Here is a 22,707-nt window from a genome sequence, read left to right on the forward strand (position 1 = left end):
CAGAGTAGAATCCCAACGGGAATTTGTAGTACAATTAAAATAAATCAAATCACGTACCTACAACAAATCCAACATGACAGACATATATACCCCATTGGAGGAAAACTCTTGACGAAGAAACAATGTGCCGACACATGACATGACAAACACCTACAAATTAATTAAAATATAAATGGGCCCCGGGACAAACTAAATCAATCGATTCCATGTACAAAGTTTTAATATTTCATTTATTTTATGAAGAGGATATGACAAAGATAGAGAGCATTCTGATCTGCAGATATAAATTTTTCAAACTTTAAAAACTATGATGTTGCCCTTGTGGGACTTTATGCCAATTCGTATCATATTATTTTCATTTGTGCCTAATCATTTGGCTTACTACTCTTTTGGTGAATTGTTTATTTACTACTCAGAGGAATAGTTATCAAATGCTTCTCACAAGCTAATAATTGTAACGAAATATCATGTACTGGAACAAAAAGAAGTTGACTCTTGAAACCAATAATTTAAATTTGTACAATTAATTCCACTTGTATAGCTCAATGTTACAATTTACTCTTGTTGATGTTCAAACTAAGAATCATTGAATCGTGATAGCTTAAAGAAATACTATATTATTTAGAAAACAATTTAACAGCTACACCTGGGACTGAAAGCCTCTCCGTACAATCACAATTAATCAAAGACGTCAAAAATAGTAAGTAATCATAAATTAAAAAAGAAATATTGCATTGAATACTCTTTTACCACTCACTAATTTGAAGATAAGTGTGGGATCCATAGGACAGAAATTTCACGCTCCCACTTTAACCAGTGCAATTTTGAGCATTTAAACAAGCCTTTGGCACGGCAAAAAACTCTAGCATTTCATCTTCTATTGGATGAGTACTCCCAGCAATGATGAGGCAATGCAATGGTGGGCCAAAGTCAACTGTAAGTAACTCTCTCATAGAACCAACAACTATCTTTTGTGCTTCACTACCCAGGCGAACCAAGCCTACACATGTTGTGTCTGAGTTGTATACTGCAAATATGACAAACAAATATTATTAAAAATGTACATATTTCGCATACCTATAGTTACATGTGGGAACTTATAGAGAGCTAACCGTAAATCAAGATTTTTGTGAAAACATCTATATTTGTTGATTCACATGTAACAAAACCTCTGCTCTTGCTTATATATAATAGAACCAAAAGAATGTTTATGCCTAACATCTAAAATATTATGAGCACATGCAATTATTTGATATTCTGAACCATGAAAATGACATCCATTTCTATCAGGATATCTCAATTTTGGTACTCGTGGATATTTGAATATATGTAATGGTTGAACAGTTTTTTTCTCAACACGTGAATGTGGGTATAGGGGTCCACTCATTTTGAAAAATTAAGCAATCTAACAAAAAAAAAATTGCCAAAAATTCAAAATTGAAAATGGGCACAAAAGGAGTAAAGATTAAGTATCTAACACGTCTACAAACTAATAATAGCCAGTACTTGATACAAATTATTCACTCCCTTTGGTGCTCTATCTATGGCTGTCATCCAAAAAATAATCAATACCCTCTCGCTGGAGCATTCCTTATCAGCAAGGAAATAGTTCTTATAGAATCATCCACCTTGTTGGGCCATGTCTCTGAGAGGAAACTCCCACTTGTTATGCAGACTACAATAAATACCAAATGAGTCTGCCATGAACGTCTCTCTAGCAACACTTAGGACCTCTGCTATGTTTGCTGACCACACAAGCTACTATGTGGTGAAGATGGCATGAAAATCATTATCAACAACCCACACCCACTGAAGGAGCATGAAAATCATTATCAACAACGAGATTTGCAATGTTAGAAGTTATTTCTTCCATAAACAACAGTGCACCACAACCTCTATCAAACTAGCATCCTGCTTCACATCCATTGCACTGGAGAGGAATATTGTAGCAACCTGACATCTCAATGTTTTGTCAATGTTGAGGAAACTCAAGAAGCAATGCTCTGCCACTGACTTTCTTGATGCTACCTTCAACTATGAGCAAGCCAATAAGAAAGACATCCTGCAGGAATCTCTCAAGCTCAAATTGGGTTGAGTTGTAGTGTTTTAAGAATGAAACATACCAGCTTATAAAAACTATACTTACAATCCCCGTGTGCAAAATAAACAGTATTAATGATAAATTTCCACAATCCATAATCTTATGCTTCTAGATGAGACAGTATTTTTTATCTTCACTGTTTCGGATCATACTCAATGATCCATCATCAGGATGAGAGAGCTTTAGAATGCCAAAAGGTGATGGATCATTGAGTATGATCCGAAACGTTGATGATAAAAAACACACACGATCTCATCTGGACGCATAATATAAAGTTATAAATAGTATTATTTAGGAAACACGTCTGAAGAACTCAACTTCAGTTCTTCAGGTCATACATTATGGTTCTACAATGCTTGGCTCTTATTTTTTGAGAATCTTGATAAACAGTATTTCTGTAACTATTTAACCGAGCATTTCACATAAACATGAAAACAGACCAATTACTGAGAAATATAGATCTGAAAAATACAAACCTGAATAATCATACAATTTTAAAGATATGCGGATATATTCTGGTGTTCACTGTGTGGCATTTCATACTATCAACCCCAGTAAACTGAAACCTGCATTGTCCGCAATCTATCTATCAGTGATCACTGCCAGCGATTAGCTCTAGGATCACAGACACAATATTGGTGCTTAAAAGGGGCGCCGAACCTCTTCTCAGCTCCTACCCTGATGATACGGTGTGGATGTTTACTCCTGATCCAACAGGCAACAATCCTGCACCTACTCTCCTCTCTATGGCTGCAAATGTTTGCTGGTGATAATGTAGTCACACAGCAAGGATGCTGATCCTGTGAAAGGAGAGATTTCCCCAGTCTAGTGCTTAAACTCGTGAAGATTCCATGCAAATTCAATAGAAAGTTGGCGATAAAACTTAAGTATGAAACTGAATAGAAAGAGTGGAAGCATGTTTGTCCTACCCATGAAGAGTCTCAGTTAGGTGTCTCAGATCCTTCCTGCATTCTTTTAATGCAAATAATGATAGGCTTCTTTTGATGCCCTAAACTCCTCTCCTGAACTCTTGTAAATACATAGCTTGCACAGGTCAACTAAGGAAGGAAACCGCCTCTCAAGCAATTAAAAAGGCCAGCACCAAGCTAAAACATTTAATTTAAAATAGATTGCCCCCAAGCTTAAACAATTTAGTTAATAATTTCATTATTCCTCTGATCCCAAATTGGCTGTCCTCAAGGAACACACTTGTATACCAAATCAGCTGCCTTCTGCACCTAAATGCCCCAAAATAAAATACCAAGATCCCATATCATTCTCAAATTCATTGTTTGTTCCACCACTCCATTGTGCTGATCTGAGAAAAGATCATCTCTTAATTCTGTCAACGATCTTATCATTTTGGATCAAGGGATCTCAGATGTTTCTTGGCCCACCTCAATGTGTACGACCCCAATGGTTTCTAAATTACTTGCATCTCTCTTTATTACGCTCAATCACAAACAACCTAATCTCTACAACATCAAAATTAATTGTACTACATACCCCAATCATTCTCATATTCTTGGAAGCACCTTTAAAAAGTGCAATTAGGTCCATACCTAAAGTTTTGGGTTGATGTTGCCTAAGCATTACCATGTTCTATCGTTGAGTAGTCCTCTTCTTTGACATCTCGAAACTTTGATCTTTCCTTCTACTCTAAGCTCATCCCTTCTTTCTTGTCATCCTCTTGTGTTTGTTTATTTTTCGTTATCTCAGGTTTCCACCTTTGCTACTTCTGATTGTTCCTCCCCATGAGTAGTGGATCAAAGCATGGCACCTTGCAATGGAGCAAAGAAGTCTTTTGTTGTCCCCATAAAATTCTAAAAAAGAGGAGAAAATATTTTCTCATGCATATCTTTGTAATGACCCTGCTCAAATCTAACCTCAAAAATGTTGATTGGAGGCTTAAAGAATTTCATCAAACAACTCACATGCAAGGGTCATATGACTGATAGAGCATTTGAGTTTGCTTTAATGACTCTTTTCTTCAATTAGCATCAATGAGAATTTTTGCAAGAAGACTCAAAATTGACTAAACAATGACCTAACATGAATGTGCAACTTATTTTGACAATATTCAATGCATATATGTGACTAAAACTACTTGCAATATGCAGCTACAGCAAATAGTAATTATGACAAACACTTGGTATGCAAACTTATAACATTATTTATGCCAAAAAGCGAACCTACAGCCAATTGACATTTTGTCAAACAATTGGCATGCAAACTAATAGGCTGATTATGAATGATAAATACATATTCAATTACAACTATATCAGACCAGCAACTTATGTCTCATTTATTGCACTTATAATGTCAACTACAATGCTAGTATGAAATGGCCAAGACTCTTGGCTTACATCTGCAAGAATAATGCTTAAATCTGATACAAACTTTCACCTACAGCCTTACCTTCTAATATGCATCTAAATGATAAAAAAAATGCATGAAATATCCAAAGGAACCTAATTGTAGATGGCTGTAATAATTTTTACCAATGCTGCTTTTTCGCTTTGCTTTTTCGGATCTGCTTTTTCCCTCTTGCAACCAAAAACTCAAACCCTCAGGTAAGTCTGAGTATACAAATTGAGCTCAACTTGAAATGCCTGAGTGCCACTTCAAAAGGGCAACCCTTCAGAGGATCTTTCACCCCTTCAGTTATGCAATCACTTGGAAGGTATTGTTCCCAATGATTAAGCTGAATACTTGCAAACCTTCAAGCTCCACAAATGCTCAAGTAGACACAACAGAGAAAATAAACTTGGATGATAGACAATGAGGCCTCCATGCTTATATATTCTTTTTCTCCACTTTCTCCAGAAACTTCTAAAACATTATTTTATTTTATCTATTAAGTGACTTTATAAAATGTCACTTTATTAAATTAATTAAATATAAAGTTATCTTTTAATATTTATTTATTTGATAACTTTATAAATAATTAACTTAATACCATTTATTTAATTAATTAGTCATCCTCATAAAATATTCATTATTTTGGACAACTTAATTAATTAAATTAATTAAATCAAATTACCTCCAAAATGGGGACATGACAATTTTCAATCTATTCAATAAGATCATTGTATATCTCATAACAAGAAATTACATGATCTATTATGACAAGGTCGTCACTCTTGATTTGTCATTTCCTTTGTGAACTCTTTCCTATTACTTATTCATATTTCAAAAAGGATAGACCTAGACTCAAGCTTTCCAACAGATGCATGCATTTTTCATACAAATCAGCAGTTTTTGCAACCATAGTTACCTCTTCTCCTCCCTCGCCATAAAGGTGTTTGACCATCCATTAGGGACACGGGGGATAGGGGGCAGGATTTCAAGGATAGGTGGACAAAGGGCCTTAGTTTCAGGTGATGGTAGGCGAACAACAGAGGGGGGGAGGGTGTGACGTGGTGGGCGGTGTTGATATACATTTAGTACTAGAAAAACTATTTATGAAAAAATGTATAAGAATTACATTCAAATGAAACTTTGGCAAATTTGTAAAATAAAATAAAAATTGAATATTAAAATAATTAGGTACCGGTTCGAAGTTTGAATTTGAAGAACTAGTTCTCTAGTACGCAATAATTAGGATTTCAAGGATGGGTGGACAAAGGGCCTTAGTTTTAGGTGATGGTAGGCGAACAACAGAGGGGGGGAGGGTGTGACGTGGTGGGCGGTGTTGATATACATTTAGTACTAGAAAAACTATTTATGAAAAAACGTATAAGAATTACATTCAAATGAAACTTTGGCAAATTTGTAAAATAAAATAAAAATTGAATATTAAAATAATTAGGTACCGGTTCGAAGTTTGAATTTGAAGAACTAGTTCTCTAGTACGCAACAATTTTGGAAAGGGTTTTGGGTTCGTTTGTACAAAAACATATAAAAATTTATATGTGTGTGTGTGTGTGTGTGTGTGTGTGTGGGTGTATTTATGATGCCTAGAAGCATAAATCAAAATTAGAATGTCATATAGTATCATTAAATCATATGATTTAATCATTGAAACAACAAAAACATCAGCATAAACTTTAAACTTGTAATCATAGCATTATGAATCATAATCATACCATCATATATTTCAAGTTCAACATCAAAGATTCAAAACATTAAAATCAAATCATGATTCATGAATCATAACAGCAAGTTCAAGTATCATTGTTTCAACTAATGCATCAAAAATGTAGTAATATTCATCTTCTTCTTCATCATCATCATCATCTTCTCCTCCTCCTAGTTCTTCAACATTAGTTGACTCAGCAACAGAGCTGAGGCCAATGGGATCAGCAGCAGCAATAATAGTATAGGCATCAAAATTTTCAATTGTAAGCTGGCAAGTAGAAGCATCCAAGTCCGTCAAGCCTCTCCTTTATATTCTTTAGTCTTGGGCAAGAGGAGACGCAAGTTGTAATGCAGAAATACCAAATGCCCCGCTCCTTTTGATTGCATCCTATTGCACTTCACTGAGCAGATGAAAGAATTTGAGCTCCAATTTCTTTCTAAAGTAGATAAACTAGCAACCTATGACAACATGACCAAGTAAACAACTAAATAAAATTTAAATTATGTATCTTGAATCTTAGAATTTCTAGCAATTTATGAAGACAAAGTAAACTAAAGATTATTTTTTTAAATTAAATTTACTTGTGATATCACTTTGATTGCAAGGGGCTACAATGTTTGGAATCTTTTGCCATGGAGATACCACCAACTATGAGCATCCTTCCTAAACAGATGATGAAGAGCATCATTACTTAGAGTTTTTGCATCCACAAACTGTATGAACTCGTATGTAATCAAATCTCGCATATCATCATCAAGAAAGAGTCTTTCAAATGCTGCCCTATATCCATCAAACACTTCTAAATCTCTATAGGGTGGTAGCCTTCTTGGTAGATCAGTATATTGGGTGCTATAGTATTTGGGCGTCAATGCATGACCAAGCAAATGTAGACGAAAGGTCTCGTGGGGCTCTGGCTCTTTTTCATTTACAATTTGCTTGATCTTCTCAAGCATTGAGTCTATGCCATCATAGATATCTACAAGGCAAAGCCTATCCATGTCTGCGTACCTAAGCATGATCATAATGGTCTCGGTCAGCTTAATGAGATATTCCACACGTTCCCACCATAAGTCATCCAATATCCTAAGCTTTATTTTGGATGCCCTCTCGCTGTTGCTTTGCCTCCATATAGCTCAATTGTTGCTGATTACCATATTGGAAAGTGCCTCTTTCACTTCCATAAGTCATCTCAAGACGATTACATTTGATGCAAAATGTGTCTTAGCGACTTGTAACATAAAATAGAGCAAAAAAATACAACTATTAGATACATACTTCAAAAAAGAATACATATTACACGATCAAAAAATCAGAAAATGGTAAGATACTATTTTTTTTTAAATTAAATAACTAACTTGAGTTCAAGTTCCCTTACCTTCAGCAACTCCAAACATGATAACATTCTAAATACGCCTTGAGTCAAGGTGGTTTGTGATGAACATCTCCATATCCTCAGCTTTTGCATACACCTCCTTGATCCACTCAATACTCTTCCCAATCGTTTGTAGCATAAGATTGCGTGAATGAATTGCACAAGGTGTCCAAAAAATATGTTGGTATCTCTCTTCAACCAACAAACCAACAACTCTACAATTCTTTGCATTGTCCATTACAACTTGGACAATGTTTCTAGCACCCACTTCTTCAATGGCAGAGATGAGACTACTAGTAATAAATTGCCTATCTTTTACTGGCCCCTCACAATCCACTGCTTTCAAAAACATTGCCCCTTGTAAAAACCCTCAGCTGGCTATAACTTCAATAAACACCAATTATTTTTTAATTGAACAGTTGTTTAACATTTTGTCAAAAAGTTTGCAAACAAAATCTGATATCACTGTTAAAGCCCAACTGACTCACATCAACAACCCAGCTTGAAGTATTGTGAATGCTTGTAATTTGCAGCTTCTTATGTTTCCCTTTTATGCTAAACTTAGTAATATTGAACTGTGGAAAGCATACATCTTATAACATGATAAGTTGCTACTGATATATGTTCACCTTAGCAATGCATTTACAATAATGGAGCCTACACAAAACTGATTAGTTCAATGTCATGAATCTTATTGCATTAAATGATTGCAAACTGTTACTCTAATGCAATTGAGAATTACAATATTTAAGGAAAGGAGACCCAGTAATTATGCAGCAGATTTGCTTGAAGGAGAAGGCTCCCAATTTGCAGAAGTAAATGCTCAAAATAATGTGCAGACACAAGCCCTTCAATTCTCAATGCAAACCCCTTAAACTTGATCAGAGGTTCACTAAATCTGTTCACAGCCCTTGTAACTCAACAACCGCAGCCTTGGGTGTGATAGCGGGCCCAACATCTGCAATTTCTTGGCTTCCAGATCGCCCAAATTGAACAGTAATGACCGAGTCTAAGAGCAGATTATATAATGCATGAATTACTGATGAAAATGTCACCAATTTGCTGGAAAGAATCCCATGCTACAGCAGACACTTAACACCAATGAGGAAAACAGGAAACACTGCAATACAGTATAGTCTGTATCTCCAACAAAACCTAATGTCTTCCTACTTACATGAGTCACAGAATTGGAAGACTCAACAATTCCCAGAAAATGCAAATATCCAATTCCAGAATTCCCTTTCACAACTCTCAGCCAAAGAACTCTTCTCAACTACAGCCAAAATAGTATGAGAAGATATCCCACAAACAACCTTCTTTCAATCACAGATTTTCAAGACAATCTTCAGCCAACGAATTACTTCCAATTCGTTGAACAATCAATGAAAACAAATTCCTCCCTAGACATAGTGCGAACACTAGGAGAAGATAGCAAATAGTTTTACCTCAACAATTATTTGCAACACGATCTAGAATAAAATCTCAGATTTGAATCTACAATACTTCAGCTGTAGAGCCAATGGGACAACTCAGAATTCAAACCCTTATACTTCAGCGAGGGCACAAAAATTAGAACTTAGAAAAGCCACAAAGGCAACAAAAGCAAATAAATATCCAAGCATACTTTTTCCCATGAAATGAGCTCTCATTTATAATCTTTCATTGGCCCAAAGTTTCCTAAAAAACTCCACTTCAGAAATTGTGGAAGTTTTTCAAAAGAACTCAACACTAGAAACTTTCCGACACACTTTTTAGAAATATCACTTAGCATCATTATTATAATAATATAAACATTATTATAATAATGCAACTTAATAATTAATGAATAAATAAGAGCTCATGCAATTATTAACTTAATTTGACCAACTGTCGAAGCCACCCACTGCTCTGCCAAAAATAGCAACTGCCAAAAATAGACCTACTAAAAATAGTAAATCTACAACTGGGACCCCCAAAACACCCTATCAGCTCACGAGGGTCGCTATGATGAGCTAACTCCATCAACTACATAGAACTGCTAAAAATGGGGACACAATGAAAATATTAATCAATGGATGATTTCTAGCATCTTTCCACCCATCTGAAACAATTGTTACCCCTATCTCAATCCATCAATCCTTGACGAGTTTCAATTGCTCATCAATCAACTCGACCTCTTGATCCAACAAAGTGGTTTGTACTCTCTCAAAACTAGGCCCTGAATACCCTGTAGGTGCTTCAATAGCACTTCTCAACATCCTCTTGAAATATACAAGATTAAAAGACAGCCCTTTTGCATACAAGAATCTTGTTGTATCTATGTCTGCAATTTCCCTACTTTGGTTTTCAAATGTAGTTTCTAGTGGTCCCTTTCTTTTGTGTCTAAGGGGTGCTTGATTTTGAGAATCACGAGCAGCTAAGGTAGTATAGAAGGGGTGATCTTCTATCACAACATCTGGGGTGGATAACATTCCCTTTGCTCTTTTCTTAGTTTAATTGCCATCGATGGTATTTTGCCTAACTTCATCTCTCTCTTCTGCTTCCTCATGCTCTTGAATATATTTTAATACTAATGAATTTGGCACAAGTGCATTTTTTTTGACAAGGCATTTCTTGACTCTTCTACCAAGGTATCCACACAAATGGCCCACCACACAATAATATGAACTATTTCATTCTACATCACAACCCCAACATTTCCAACGGAAAACCGCCACCTCATAGAAGAGGATGTAAAATATCCACATACTTCCACAAAAGAGAGTCAAATTGGGGTTCTATTCTTTGTGTGGTATTGGCATTGCCTAATAAGGAAGAGGTAGATCTCACTGAAATTCCTTTTCCTATGGCAAGAAATTGTACAAGTATTGAGAATAAAATTTTAGGGAAAACAATGTCTAGATCTTATTGGCAATGAAAGATAATTGAAAAAATAATTAAAAGCTTAAACAAAACAAAAGAAAAATGGAACAAGAACTTTTTTTTTGTCATTGTAATCTTGCAAAGGTGTAGGAATGAGGCACAAGCACTTCAAGATAGCTCACAGAGCAATCTTTCAACTCCTTGAACAAATAAACTCTTGCTCAACCACTTCTTTTCTCTTGCTCAAGAGAAAATAACCTATTTGCACACCACAAATGAGTGTTAAAAGCCAACATAAACCATTTATATTCACTTCTTAGGGTTTAAGAACTCAAAAAAATATAAAATATGCCCAAAAAAATGACTTAAACGTCGTCTGTGGGGCCCAATTCAACAAGATTCACTGGAAATTCGCCCTATTTGGCACAAATTCGTCCGAGTTCTTTTTTGTTTGGGACTAGTTCAAACCATGTTGCAAAAAATCGAACCCTGGTCATATTTTGGACGAATAGGACCTGAATTTGGTACCGGTTTGAACCCAGACCTACTCCGGAGGCAAAACCGAACTAGGGTAACTAAGATTAAATACTAAGATTTGAATTTTATGTGTCAAATATGACTGATATTATGGACGGTGATACTTCATTCACCACTGATTACATGAAACCCTTACACATTGAAATTAACCATATATGAAAATAGATCTGGATAATGAATTGTTTGATAAATATGACAGTGGCACCACATGAATTGCAAACATGGAAACACCAACATAGAAACCCCAGTTCTAAATTTTATTTAGTGTAGCTAGCATAATCAGCAATAATGTATGTAATAGAAGCTACAAAACCTCATAAATTGCCCACATATTAGGCTAGCAAATGAACTAAAAATGTGCTTCAATCAGCCTTAAAATGTATATATCTGATATTGCTTGCAAATATTAAAAAAAAGAGAAAGAAATTTTAAACAAAAATACACTTTTGAGACATCTAGGCACAAGAGATGTTCAGGGACTTTCAAATATGCTCAGTGAACTCTCCTAGGAATTCTTGAGACGTCACGAACACTCCTAGAAGTCTCTAGTTGTCTCGATGGTAGCGGCAAGAGAAAAAAGGGACACTCTGTCTGTGTCCCCAAGTCTCCATCTTGGAAACGGGAAGCTCAAAAGGAGGTGGGACAAGGGGGAATGGGTCGTTGTGTTTCACCAAAAATTTCATTCTAAAATATCATTAAGGGATGTCATGATCATTGTCCTCTTCAATATAATGATTCATAGGTTGGGCAATATTCCACCTTTAACACCATTAAAATATACCAGCCTAAATGGTTGATTGTAACCCATCCTCCGCTTCAAGTGCTTATGATGTGTAAAAGTGATGGTGATTAAATAATTGATGAGACAACCTAGAGAAGTATTGTTGAGAATTTCATGTTTCTAACCCACACAAGGTATGATATTGGAAATATAGTTTCACTTGTTTCAAAGCACATGACAGATCCATCAAAAATACACACAGAAGCAGATGAGAAAATTTTGAGTTATGTGAAAGGCATTCTAAATTTTTGTATTCATTACTATCCTAAAAGTTTCAATCATGTTCGCTTTAGTGATTCAGATTGGGGAGGTAGCTTGGATGACCATAAATCTACATCTGAAAATTGTCTCTCTTTTGGTTATGGTTTGATAAATGGAGCTCAAACAAACAAAGCATTGCTACCCTCTCATACACAAAAGCACATATTGAAGTCACTTCAGGATTATTGAAGTTCTTTTGCTTCAAAAAGTTTTAGAAGAAATTGGAGAGAAGTAAATCAAATCTATAGTGATTTTTTGTGACAATGTGAGGGCTATTAAATCAACAAAGAATCCGGCCCATCATATTAGGGCAAAGCATTTGATCTAAAGTATCATCCCATCTAGGATCTTGGTGCAAAAGAAAGAAGTGGAATAGAAAGACATCAACAATCAAAACAGCTAGCAAATATGAAATATATTTGCCAGAGAAGAAGCAGAAGTTCAGTTTTGGCATTTCGAGATCACATAGTCAACCCTCTCAGCATCAAGGGCAAGTATGAAGATAATTAATGCTACAGTTTGAGAAAATCATGCAGCTCAGCATGGTTTTCAACTACCTCATGCATCTCACATTCACCACCATTTGTAATCTTAGGTTTGTAATCTCAGCATCAAGAGCGAGTATGAAGACAACTGATGCTACAGTTTGAAAAGATCATGCAGCTCAGCGTAGTTTTCAACTACCTCATGCATCTCACATTCATGCACCTAATTCATTCTCAAAACTGTAATGCTAAAACATAAATTAAATACATCACATCCATAATAGTTCAATACATAACACACTGATTTGGTTACCCAAAAGCACTTCAAGATGAACGTAAAACTGGGGTGAGGATGAAACTCACAAATCTTCACTATTGCAACAATAAAGTTAACCTATTAAGGTTACGATCTTTGATCATAAGATATGATCTACCCAGTGAAAGGTTTGTCATGTTAAAGACTGAAAAGAATATTAGATCTCACCTTGTTAGAGGATTTGACACTTACAATTAAGTAAAGACTCTATTAGGAGATTTACATAGGTCTACTAGGACCACTCGATTAAGAGATTTGCCCTAACTCAATTACAAAATAACTGATTTAGTACCTAACCCTCGGTATGCTGTGCACACTGATATTGGGTCTCCTCATTCCTATATCTCTAATCTGATTCTCCTAATCCAATAATTCTGCTCAGTCCTTCACTGCTCGGATTGCCCTCTCTAAGCTGATTCTGTCTCTATAACTTTGCCTTTACTTTTGTTGTTTCCATCCCTTTTTCTAATTGGTTGAATTGTACACCTAGGGATCATTACCTTCTACTAATGACGAGTAATCAGAATCTGATCTGGCTCTACATATATTAAATTTCATAGGAATGTCAGCCAAAACAATTTACATATGAGTTTGTGCCATTACAAACTCACATATCAAAACTGAATTACTTGGCACTTGAGTGCTGTGACGCTTAATCATGTAAGTTGTTACTCAGCTTCTCTAAGTCTGTTTGCTCGGCTCTTCATAACTTCTCAATATGCTCGGTCTCTATTATATTGACCGGCTCATACTATATTCCTTGGCTCGCATACCTGCTCTGTCTATACTCAATGCTCGACAATCTTTGTTCTGATCGGTATAAGTATTATCTGCTCAGCCTTGCAAATGACTAAGTGTTTGGTCACTAATCGGCAACATAGGCTTAGAGATTAACAGTAAGTTCAACTATTTTTTTTTGTGGGGTTTGAGGTTATGTTTTGGCTTAAAGGAGGAATAAATATCTAGAAAGAATGCGAAGTCATATGAAAACCTATGTTTATGTATCTAGTGCTATTGTCCTCAAGCATTTTAATAGAAACTCATGTGTCACAAACTTTAATAGTTAATATGTGCACAAATTCTAAAAATTAAATGTCTAGATAAATATTGAACTATGATAATAAAAGAACAAACACAAAAAAAAATTACTAGATTGGTCAGCAGAATGTTTGAAGTTAACAAAAACAACATTATGCATACACCTCTATTTATACTATCAAACCCCAGATGTACAGCAATACATCCCTATATTGCCTCTACACACCATAACTGCATGCAAAGACTTGTCATGTTGTCTATACAAGCATCAAAAGGCCTTTTGACAAGATATTTTTTCACAACAATTAAATCAAATTTCAGACATTTTGTTAATTTAATGATTCAATTAAAAATCAACGAGTATAAACTTAATTCAAAAAAGGTATTTTCAACAACCCTTTTGGTTCTTGTAAAGACAAATCAAGCCTGTTGACATGACCATTTTGAATTTAATAATCAAATTCAATTTGAAGTAAATGATACCATAAATTTTAATAAATGATTAAATTCAAAAAAAGGTCTTGCCATTTGATGCAACATAACCAACTCCAAACTCAACAAGTTGTACAAACCACCATACAATTTATGAAAGCAATAAAGTAGGTTTGGTGACAAGGCATAACAGAGAAAGGCATATTGTCTGAAACCTCTCCATTAACATATTAGATTTCTTTTATCACTTCACCTACTAGCATGAAAGTAGGGCAATGTCTATCTACCCGATATAATGGCTTGATTAGACATTTTACTATTAAATTAGAAACACAGTACCATTATTTGTAATATTTAATTGAATTAATAAACAAAAAATAAATAGCCATTATGTTCATTGAATAGCTAGTTCGTTAAATTATATTCAAATCTATACCCTGAAAACTTCACCAAAATCGTAAGCATGTGGTAAATCCAAATTTGGTATCTTGGCATCTCTTTTGAAAAGTACAAATCCTTAAAAAAATGATCTAAGAGTTGTGTATAAAAAATAATTTTATATTATTAATTCGAAAACCAAAAGACTAGTCAAATTTAATAAAACTATTTTGAGAAATTAATTTTATACTTCACATACTCTACAAATTTATGATGTTATTGAAATTGTAGTTAACAATTATTACATACAATATAGGGGATTGACCCCGCAGTGCAATGACAAATTCATTGCCACTAAAAACCGTGCGGACACGATTTGAACCTGAGATGCTCCGCAAGAGATAGATGTGTGTGGTGTTGAACGATAACTTGGTGTTTTGGTTGAGGTGATGTGTGACACATAGTATGCAAAGGATGAAGGTGTAAGTGAGGGTGTCGAGGATGGATTTTGGAGTATGCAAAGTTGATAGAGAAGATGAGGTAGCTGCGATTCTTAGATGACCACAACAACAAGACAGTAGAGGAAAACAGGGTGTTGCAGGGTGTAAAGACAAGGAGTATATGGTTGATGGAAGGAGAACATGATTGAGAGAAGACCGAAGCAAAAGTTACATGGAGAAGGACGAACGAAGGTTGGATGGATGGTCAACTGACGATGAAGGGGATTTGGGTGGGACGAATGTGGCGTAGGGGTGGAGTAAAAGGATGCGACAGAGGCATGGAGGATGGTGAGAAAGTGTTGACCAGGGAGGTAGAAAACTTGTGGAGAAGACAAATAAGGTGGATGAAGTGGAAGCGGATATGGTGGAGTAAGGAGTGATGTGGTGCAACAGAGGGTATAGGTGATGCAAGAGTCAGAAAGAATCACTGATGATAAGGAGTTTTGGTGGCGGATGAATAAAAAGTGGCGATCCCCTTTAGGATACTAGCTTTGATGGATAATCAAATACCACATTGGTGTTCAGCCCAAGTTGGTGATCTAATTGATGTAATACCACCATGGGAATGGGGTCCCCCACTATAACCCCGTTGGTTCATAGCTCTAGTCAAAAGCAATATCAATTATTGAGAAAATAAATGACATAATATATAATTACTCTTAAAGGAAAAATATTTAATCTCAGTATCAATTAGACGTGGATCAAGTAGCATCAATCTATTTTTATTTAGCTAAAATATTTATGGAGATATTTTTTAAGTTATTTAAAAATCTATTTTGAAACTTCACTATGTGACAAAAATTCACATAAAATTATGTGTAAAATATGCAAAGCAATAGAAATAATCCAAAATTTAATGCATTTCCACTATTTCAAAATTTGTCATTTTCTTGCATATAAATTATGAACATGTATCTAATTTCTTGCCATAAGGAAAGGAATGTCATCTACCTCTTCATCAATAGGCAACACCGAACAAAGAATGGAACCCAACTCTAATTCTCCTCCATGGAAGTATGTAGACATTTTAAAACCCCTTCCAGGAGGTGGTGCATTCTGTTGGAGATGTCGAGGATGTGGTGTAGAAAGAAATAGTTCTTATTATCATGTGGTAGGTCATTTATGTGGTTACACAAGAAGAGGAGTCAAGAAATGCCCTGGCAAAAAAAGTGCCCCTATACTAAATCAAACAGTGTTAAAATATATTGAAGAGCATGAGGCAACAGAAAAGAGAGAACATAGGGCAACAGAGTATAGTAGCAATGCCAATAAAAGTAAAAGAGAAAAGGAAATGCAGCCCCCCCCCCAGATGTTATAGTACAAGACCACCCCTTCTTTAGTACCGCAACGGACACTGACACTAAATCTATCCCCGTTGTACACAAAAGAAAGGGGCCACTAGAAAATGCTTTTCAAAATAAGGGTCAAAAAATTGTTGACATTAAGGTGGGAAGGTGCTTGTATGCAAATCAGTTGTCCTTTAATGTTGTTCGCTCTCCATTTTGGAAGGACATGTTGAGGGGTGCCAATGAAGTTCCAAAAGGGTATTGTGGCCCCAGGTATGAAAAAGTACGCACCACCTTGTTAGATGACGAGGTCCAATGGATTGAAAATCAATTGAAGCCCATAAGAGACTCATGGGTTGAGACAGGGGTGACAATTGTTTCAGATGGCTGGAAGGATTCTAGGAACCGTCCCTTGATCAATGTCCTTGCAGTGTCCCCTAAAGGGGGAATGTTTCTAAAAGCGGTGCATTGTGAGGGCAAAGTAAAAGATGAGCCATTTATTGCTGATATCCTAATTGGGGCCATTGAGCAAGTGGGTGCAAGAAAAATTGTCCAAGTCATAACGGACAATGCAAAGAATTGTAGGGCAGTAGGTTTGTTGGTTGAATCACGATATCAACATATCTTTTGGATACCTTGTGCAGTCCATTCACTCAATCTTATGCTACAAAAGATTGGGAACCGAATTGAGTGGATCAAAACAATGTATGAAGAGGCTGAGGACATACAAATGTTTGTCACAAACCACCACATGACTCAATCTCTTTTCAAGAACTACTCAAAATTGGAGTTATTGAAGGTAAATGAACTTGAACTCAAGTTAGTAATTTAATTTTTAATATTTGACAATTTCTGATTTTTTATATTTTACTTGTGCAATGTGTATACTTTTCTAAAATATGTATCTAATAGTTTTGTTTTTTGCTCTAATTTATGTCACAGGTTGCTGAGACCCGTTTTGCATCACATATAATCATCTTAAGACGACTTGTGCAAGTGAAAGATGCACTTCAAGGTATGGTAATCAGCCACAATTGGGGTGTATGGAAGCAAAAGAACACTGAAAGGGAAAACAAAATAAAGGATAGGCTATTGGCTAAGTCATGGTGGGAATGTGTGGAATATCTCCTTAAGATCACCGAGCCCATTATGAGCATGCTTAGGTATACTGACATGGATAGGCCTTGCCTTGGAGAGATCTATAATGACATAGACTCAATGATTGAGAAGATCAAGCAAGTTATAAATGAAAATGAGCAAGATCCGCAAGAGACCTTTTTCAAACAAATGCAACAAATTATTAATGAAAGATGGAACAAAATGACCACTCCATTACATTTGCTTGTCTATGCCTTGACCCCCAAATACTATAGCTCACAATATTGTGATCTACCAGGAAGGTTGCAACCATATAGAGATATGGAAGTGTCTGACAAGTACCAGGCAGCATTTAGAAGAATATTTCCTGATGATGATATGAGAGATGTAATCATGGATGAGTTCATAGAGTTTGTCAATGCTAGAGGTACCATTGTTGATTCTGTTGCTGATCCCATTGGCCTTAGTGCAAGTAATGCCGGAGAAGAAGAAGATGAATATGAAAAAAAAGATGAAGATTGAAGAACTTAGAACTAAGAATATTAATAGATTTTCATCCCATTAGTTAAACAATGAACGTGAAACAATGATACTTGAACTTGATATTTTAAATGTTTTGAATCTTTGATGTTGAAGTTGATTGAACTATGTTAATATATGATGGTATGATCACTATGATTACAAGTTTAGTTGTTTATGGTGTTTTAAAGTTTTTGTTGTTTAAATGTGTTTATGCTACTATGCTACATTCTAATTTTAACTCATGCTTCATATATATATATATATATATACACACACACATACACATATACATATACATATATACACATATATATATACATATATGTATATATATAATTTTTTTTTTTTTTTTTTTTTTTAAATTACATTTTTTTGTACTAACGAACCCAAACCAAAATTTTGTCGAACTTGCGAACTGGTTCTCAAACTTCGAACTTGGAACAGAACCCAAACCAGCAACTTAGCATTTCCATTGTTTATTGCTAAATCTTTACATTAAAACTCAAGAATTCTTTTCAAAAACAAAAGAACGTGTATGATGCCTCTCTTTTCTAAACCAATATTTTGATGTTGCTTTGCTACTCCACCCACATTTTGTCAATCGATGCTTGCATATAGTTGCAAGGTTCTATTGTGTGGTTATCACACCATCACCCCATTACAAATGGGGACCTCCTCTATTTGCTTTCGCAAGTAGGAGTCGTTGTCTTATGTGGTTTTAGTTGGCAACACTTTTTTTCATGTCTCTAGGTTTGAGGGCGAGTTTGAGCAATTTTGTCTTGCTGAGAAGCAATTTTGTCTAGGGTTTATGTGAGCTTTAGTATCCTTTTAGGATGTTTTCTTAGCCTAAGTCTAAGTTGGTAGGTAGAACTTTAGTCCAAGCAAGAAAGGTTTGCATGTTTGAGAAATAGAAGGATTTTGAACAAACCATACTCAGGGGAAATTTCTTAAGGATTTTCCACCAAGGGAAATTCTTGATGCTAAGGATTTTCCACCACGGGAAATTCCTAACGCCTAGGATTTTCCCCTCCTCATCAACCAAAAAGGATGTGCAAGAGCAAGTCAAAGACTAGTTAAAGAATGGGCATAAAGAGTAAAATGGCAAGTTCTAGTTGTCTAAGTGGCAAAAGTGGATTCGGGGGAAATTCTCGACGCTGAGGATTTTCCACTGGGGGGAAATTACTAATACTTAAGAATTTCCACCACATTAATTCTCTAAATTTTCACCATCCTCTAAGGCATATAAAGATCGATTTATGGCATGAGGGCAACATCATGAGCAAGAATAGAACAAGGAATCACCAAGGAATGTTGAAATGAGATAAAATTAGAGAAATTCCTATTTGGAGGAAATTCCTGACACTCAAGATTTTCCACTAGGTGTAATTCCTAACACTAGGGAATTTCGACCCCATTTCCCCTTTTCATTTTTTTTTACTAAAATGCATTTTAAGCAAGTGTAATCCTAGAAGAGGTAGAATTGGGATAAAATTGGGTGACAATGATGAAATTTGAAAGTTCTAAGACAAAGAGAACCCTACACCATGTCTGAGGGAAACTCCAACACTCGGGATTTTCCACCAAGGGAAATTCCTGAGGCTAAGGCTTTTCCTTCAACCAATTCTCATCATCTATAATCGTTATAACTGCCTACCATGAATTATTCTTGCAGCCCTTGGATGGAAAGAAAAAATTGATGCTAGCGCTTTAAATTTGGCAATTAATTTTATTTTTATTAAAACGTAAGCATTGTCACCACTGAAATGCCCATCTTTCAATGATTTAAAAATGGAAATATGAATACTTCAAGACAAGTTGAATGGGTAAATTGGTGAGTTGAGAGAGAAATGAATGTTAATGCTAAATTTGGGATGAAGTTTTTTTTATTAATGATGTTATTTTATTTACAGATTTTTTCATAAACTTAATGCTTTTCTCCTTTGTTTTGGAAGGTAAATTCAAGGAGGTCTGAATTGAAGTTCATTCTTGGAAAATCTTAGAAAATCGCAGCATTGTTGGTGCACATACCCTCCATTGTCACGCCAACAGAAATTGGCACTATAAGGAGGCGCTAGAGGGCAAGGTGATGATCAAGGCCTCAAAACTTCAAGTGGATACTACGAGAAGATGGCTCAAGCCCGAGGACTCAAGTGAGAAGGAAGGATCTAAGTTCAAACTATCAACCCACAAATTCAAATTAAGAGGAAATTCAGGAAAGCACAAAGGATCCAGCTACACAAGGACATATTCAAAGAGAATCAATATAGATCAAGTTCACGAAGATGCAAGTGGTTCCAATCAATTCCATGAGAAAATTTCAAAGGATGGAGAAAATCTCAAACTTTGGGAGATGCTTTCTAACAACCGAGGAAGAGATACTTTTGCAATTTTCACAAACATCTTCTACAGGCCAAGACATCAAGCACAGGATAAGGATGATGAGATGGCAATTGTTGGCCTCCTCGAATTAGAAAAATTCAGTTTCAAGCACACTCAATCAAATCGTGCCAAGTGTCCCATTCTCTCATTGGTTGAGAAAATCATTATAATTTTCTTATTGGCCCATGAATTGGTGCCTTCATGTAATTGGTTGAAAATCCGGCAACCCTAATTAGGGTTTATAGGAAGAAATCTCAGCCCCTAATCTTGAATCGATCTTGGCCCTTCATTGTAATGGAACTATTATAAAAGGCCCTTCTCATTTGTAAGGAATTAGTTTAGAAGGAGCTTAGGAGATTAGTTTAGGAGGTGAGATTGGAGAGCTAGAGTAGAGTAGGATAGCTAAGAGAGAGACTTGATCAAATTGTTGCTATGATGTTTTCAATGTAATGGATAGTTCATTGTTCGTTCTTCATGGTGAATTACTTGTTACTGCTTTGTAGTATTGCATGGTTTCCTCAATCTTTCACTTGGAGTAGATTTATTTTCATGTTAAAGTAGTTTAGTTGAATGGGAGTTGTGGATATTTATTTGTTTGATTTGAACAAATCCGGGCCACTAGCCTCTTGTTGATGGTAAGGGTGCCTTGTGTGGTAAGTTGATGATTGAATGCACTTAACTTCAATTGATATTCAATCTTTAGTTTGCATCCATTTGATGGGGTTGGAGAGGAGATATTGATTTGAAAACCATTCAAGTGTTCCTTAGAAGCTTACACTACATGGGTGGAACCGCTGGTCAGATTACATCTAGTAGAGTCCAAGTTCATCCATGATTCCTTGCACTCATAGTAGAAGTAGAAGTAGAAATAGAGGTGAGGATTTTAAGTTGGAGTTGAAGTGGAGCAGTTGAACTATATTTTCATTGCACATTGTGAAGCCAAATCTTTAGAAGTGCAAGACTTGATGTACATTGAATGAGTAGCATAAGTCCCTTTGTGATAACCAAAAAATCACATAATTTCACTGCACGAGTATCCACGATAGAAGGAACCTTGAAGTCATTTCATGATGTTATCTGCGTGAGTATCCACGATAGAAGGAACCTTGAAGTCATTTCATGATCTTACTTTGCAAGCTTAGCATGAGAGATGACCGTATATCAAGAAAGGGTTGACAATTTGGCGTTTCTCCTCAAAACGTTACATATTTGATTCTGCATGTTGTAGTGGAACAAAACTCACATCAACAGATTCAAAGTGTGTTTTCGCATGAACATGATTTATTTTGCAAATGAAAAAGTTTTAAGCATAGTAAATACATGAACTCTTGTGCAGATTTTTTTATTAAAGCTTGCAGTAGAAAGAATATAACAAGAGATAAACATGAATAGAAAATTCAAGGACAGTTCTGATTTGAAGATAGTCTCCTTTAATTATTATATGATGCTCAGGAAATACTGAAACAAAATTTGCTGCAACAGATTGTATTTAATGTCTACCTTTGGCTTTAAACTCTTCCAATGACAGTTCCAAGAACTCCAAAATGTATATAATAATGAAGGAATAAAAACACAACGATCCTTCAATGCCAGCTGCAATTATTATGCAAATCAGTAATATATAATTCTGAATAGCTCATGCCAGGATTAAGAATCCATACCACTAACTTTCTTGTCCATACCACTGTAATGGCTGACCCCGGTATCAAACTGATACCATTGTAAAGTTTCTCCTGATTATTATGGCGCTGTTTAGACATGTACAACACCCCCAAATGAACCTGAGACTGGTACTGAACTTTCCCAATGTTATTCCAGACCTGTACAGCCTCCCTAGACTTTAATGTCTTAATGACAGACTCTGATAAGATAATGGATTAGTACGGCTCTGTACAGACCACTTTCAGACTTGTACAACCCTCATAAATTCTTCCAAACTGATTTATAAGCTTTACCAGAAAGGCCAATTCGATCCACAACAGCTTGGCCACAACTTCTATGTTCACTCTGTCAAATAAACCCTTCCAGACCACTGAAATCGTATCAAATGAAAAGTAACAGCTATATAGTATAATCAAATGAATACTCAAAGATCCTCCTATCTGCATCTTCAAACAGCAAATAGAATGTCATTCATGAGGGATTTCATCCTCACAAACCCTTGAAGAAGAATTCTCCAATATTTCATAAATTTCTTATTTCATCCACTCTTCTAAAAGCGAGCTCTTCAAAATCTTTTATTACACTCTTATAAGAGCTTATTCACACATCATACCAATGTGAGATAAACAAAATCACT

General features: G+C 35.5%; 1 protein-coding gene across 1 annotated transcript in view; it reads right to left on the reverse strand.

The window, feature by feature from the left end:
* Positions 1–495: 495 nt before the first annotated feature.
* LOC149540639 (Tetrapyrrole (Corrin/Porphyrin) Methylase) overlaps positions 496–22,707 on the reverse strand; it is an 84,851-nt gene continuing 62,639 nt past the window's right edge. Inside the window, exon 6 of the mRNA XM_089801735.1 lies at positions 496–1,027. Coding sequence (XP_089657861.1) covers positions 810–1,027 — 218 coding nt within the window. The 3' untranslated portion in view covers positions 496–809. The remainder of the gene's footprint in view (positions 1,028–22,707) is intronic.

The sequence above is a fragment of the Cupressus sempervirens genome, chromosome 9, assembly GCF_028749045.1.
Source record: "Cupressus sempervirens isolate cs-2001-9-10 chromosome 9, ASM2874904v1, whole genome shotgun sequence".
Lineage (NCBI taxonomy): Eukaryota > Viridiplantae > Streptophyta > Pinopsida > Cupressales > Cupressaceae > Cupressus > Cupressus sempervirens.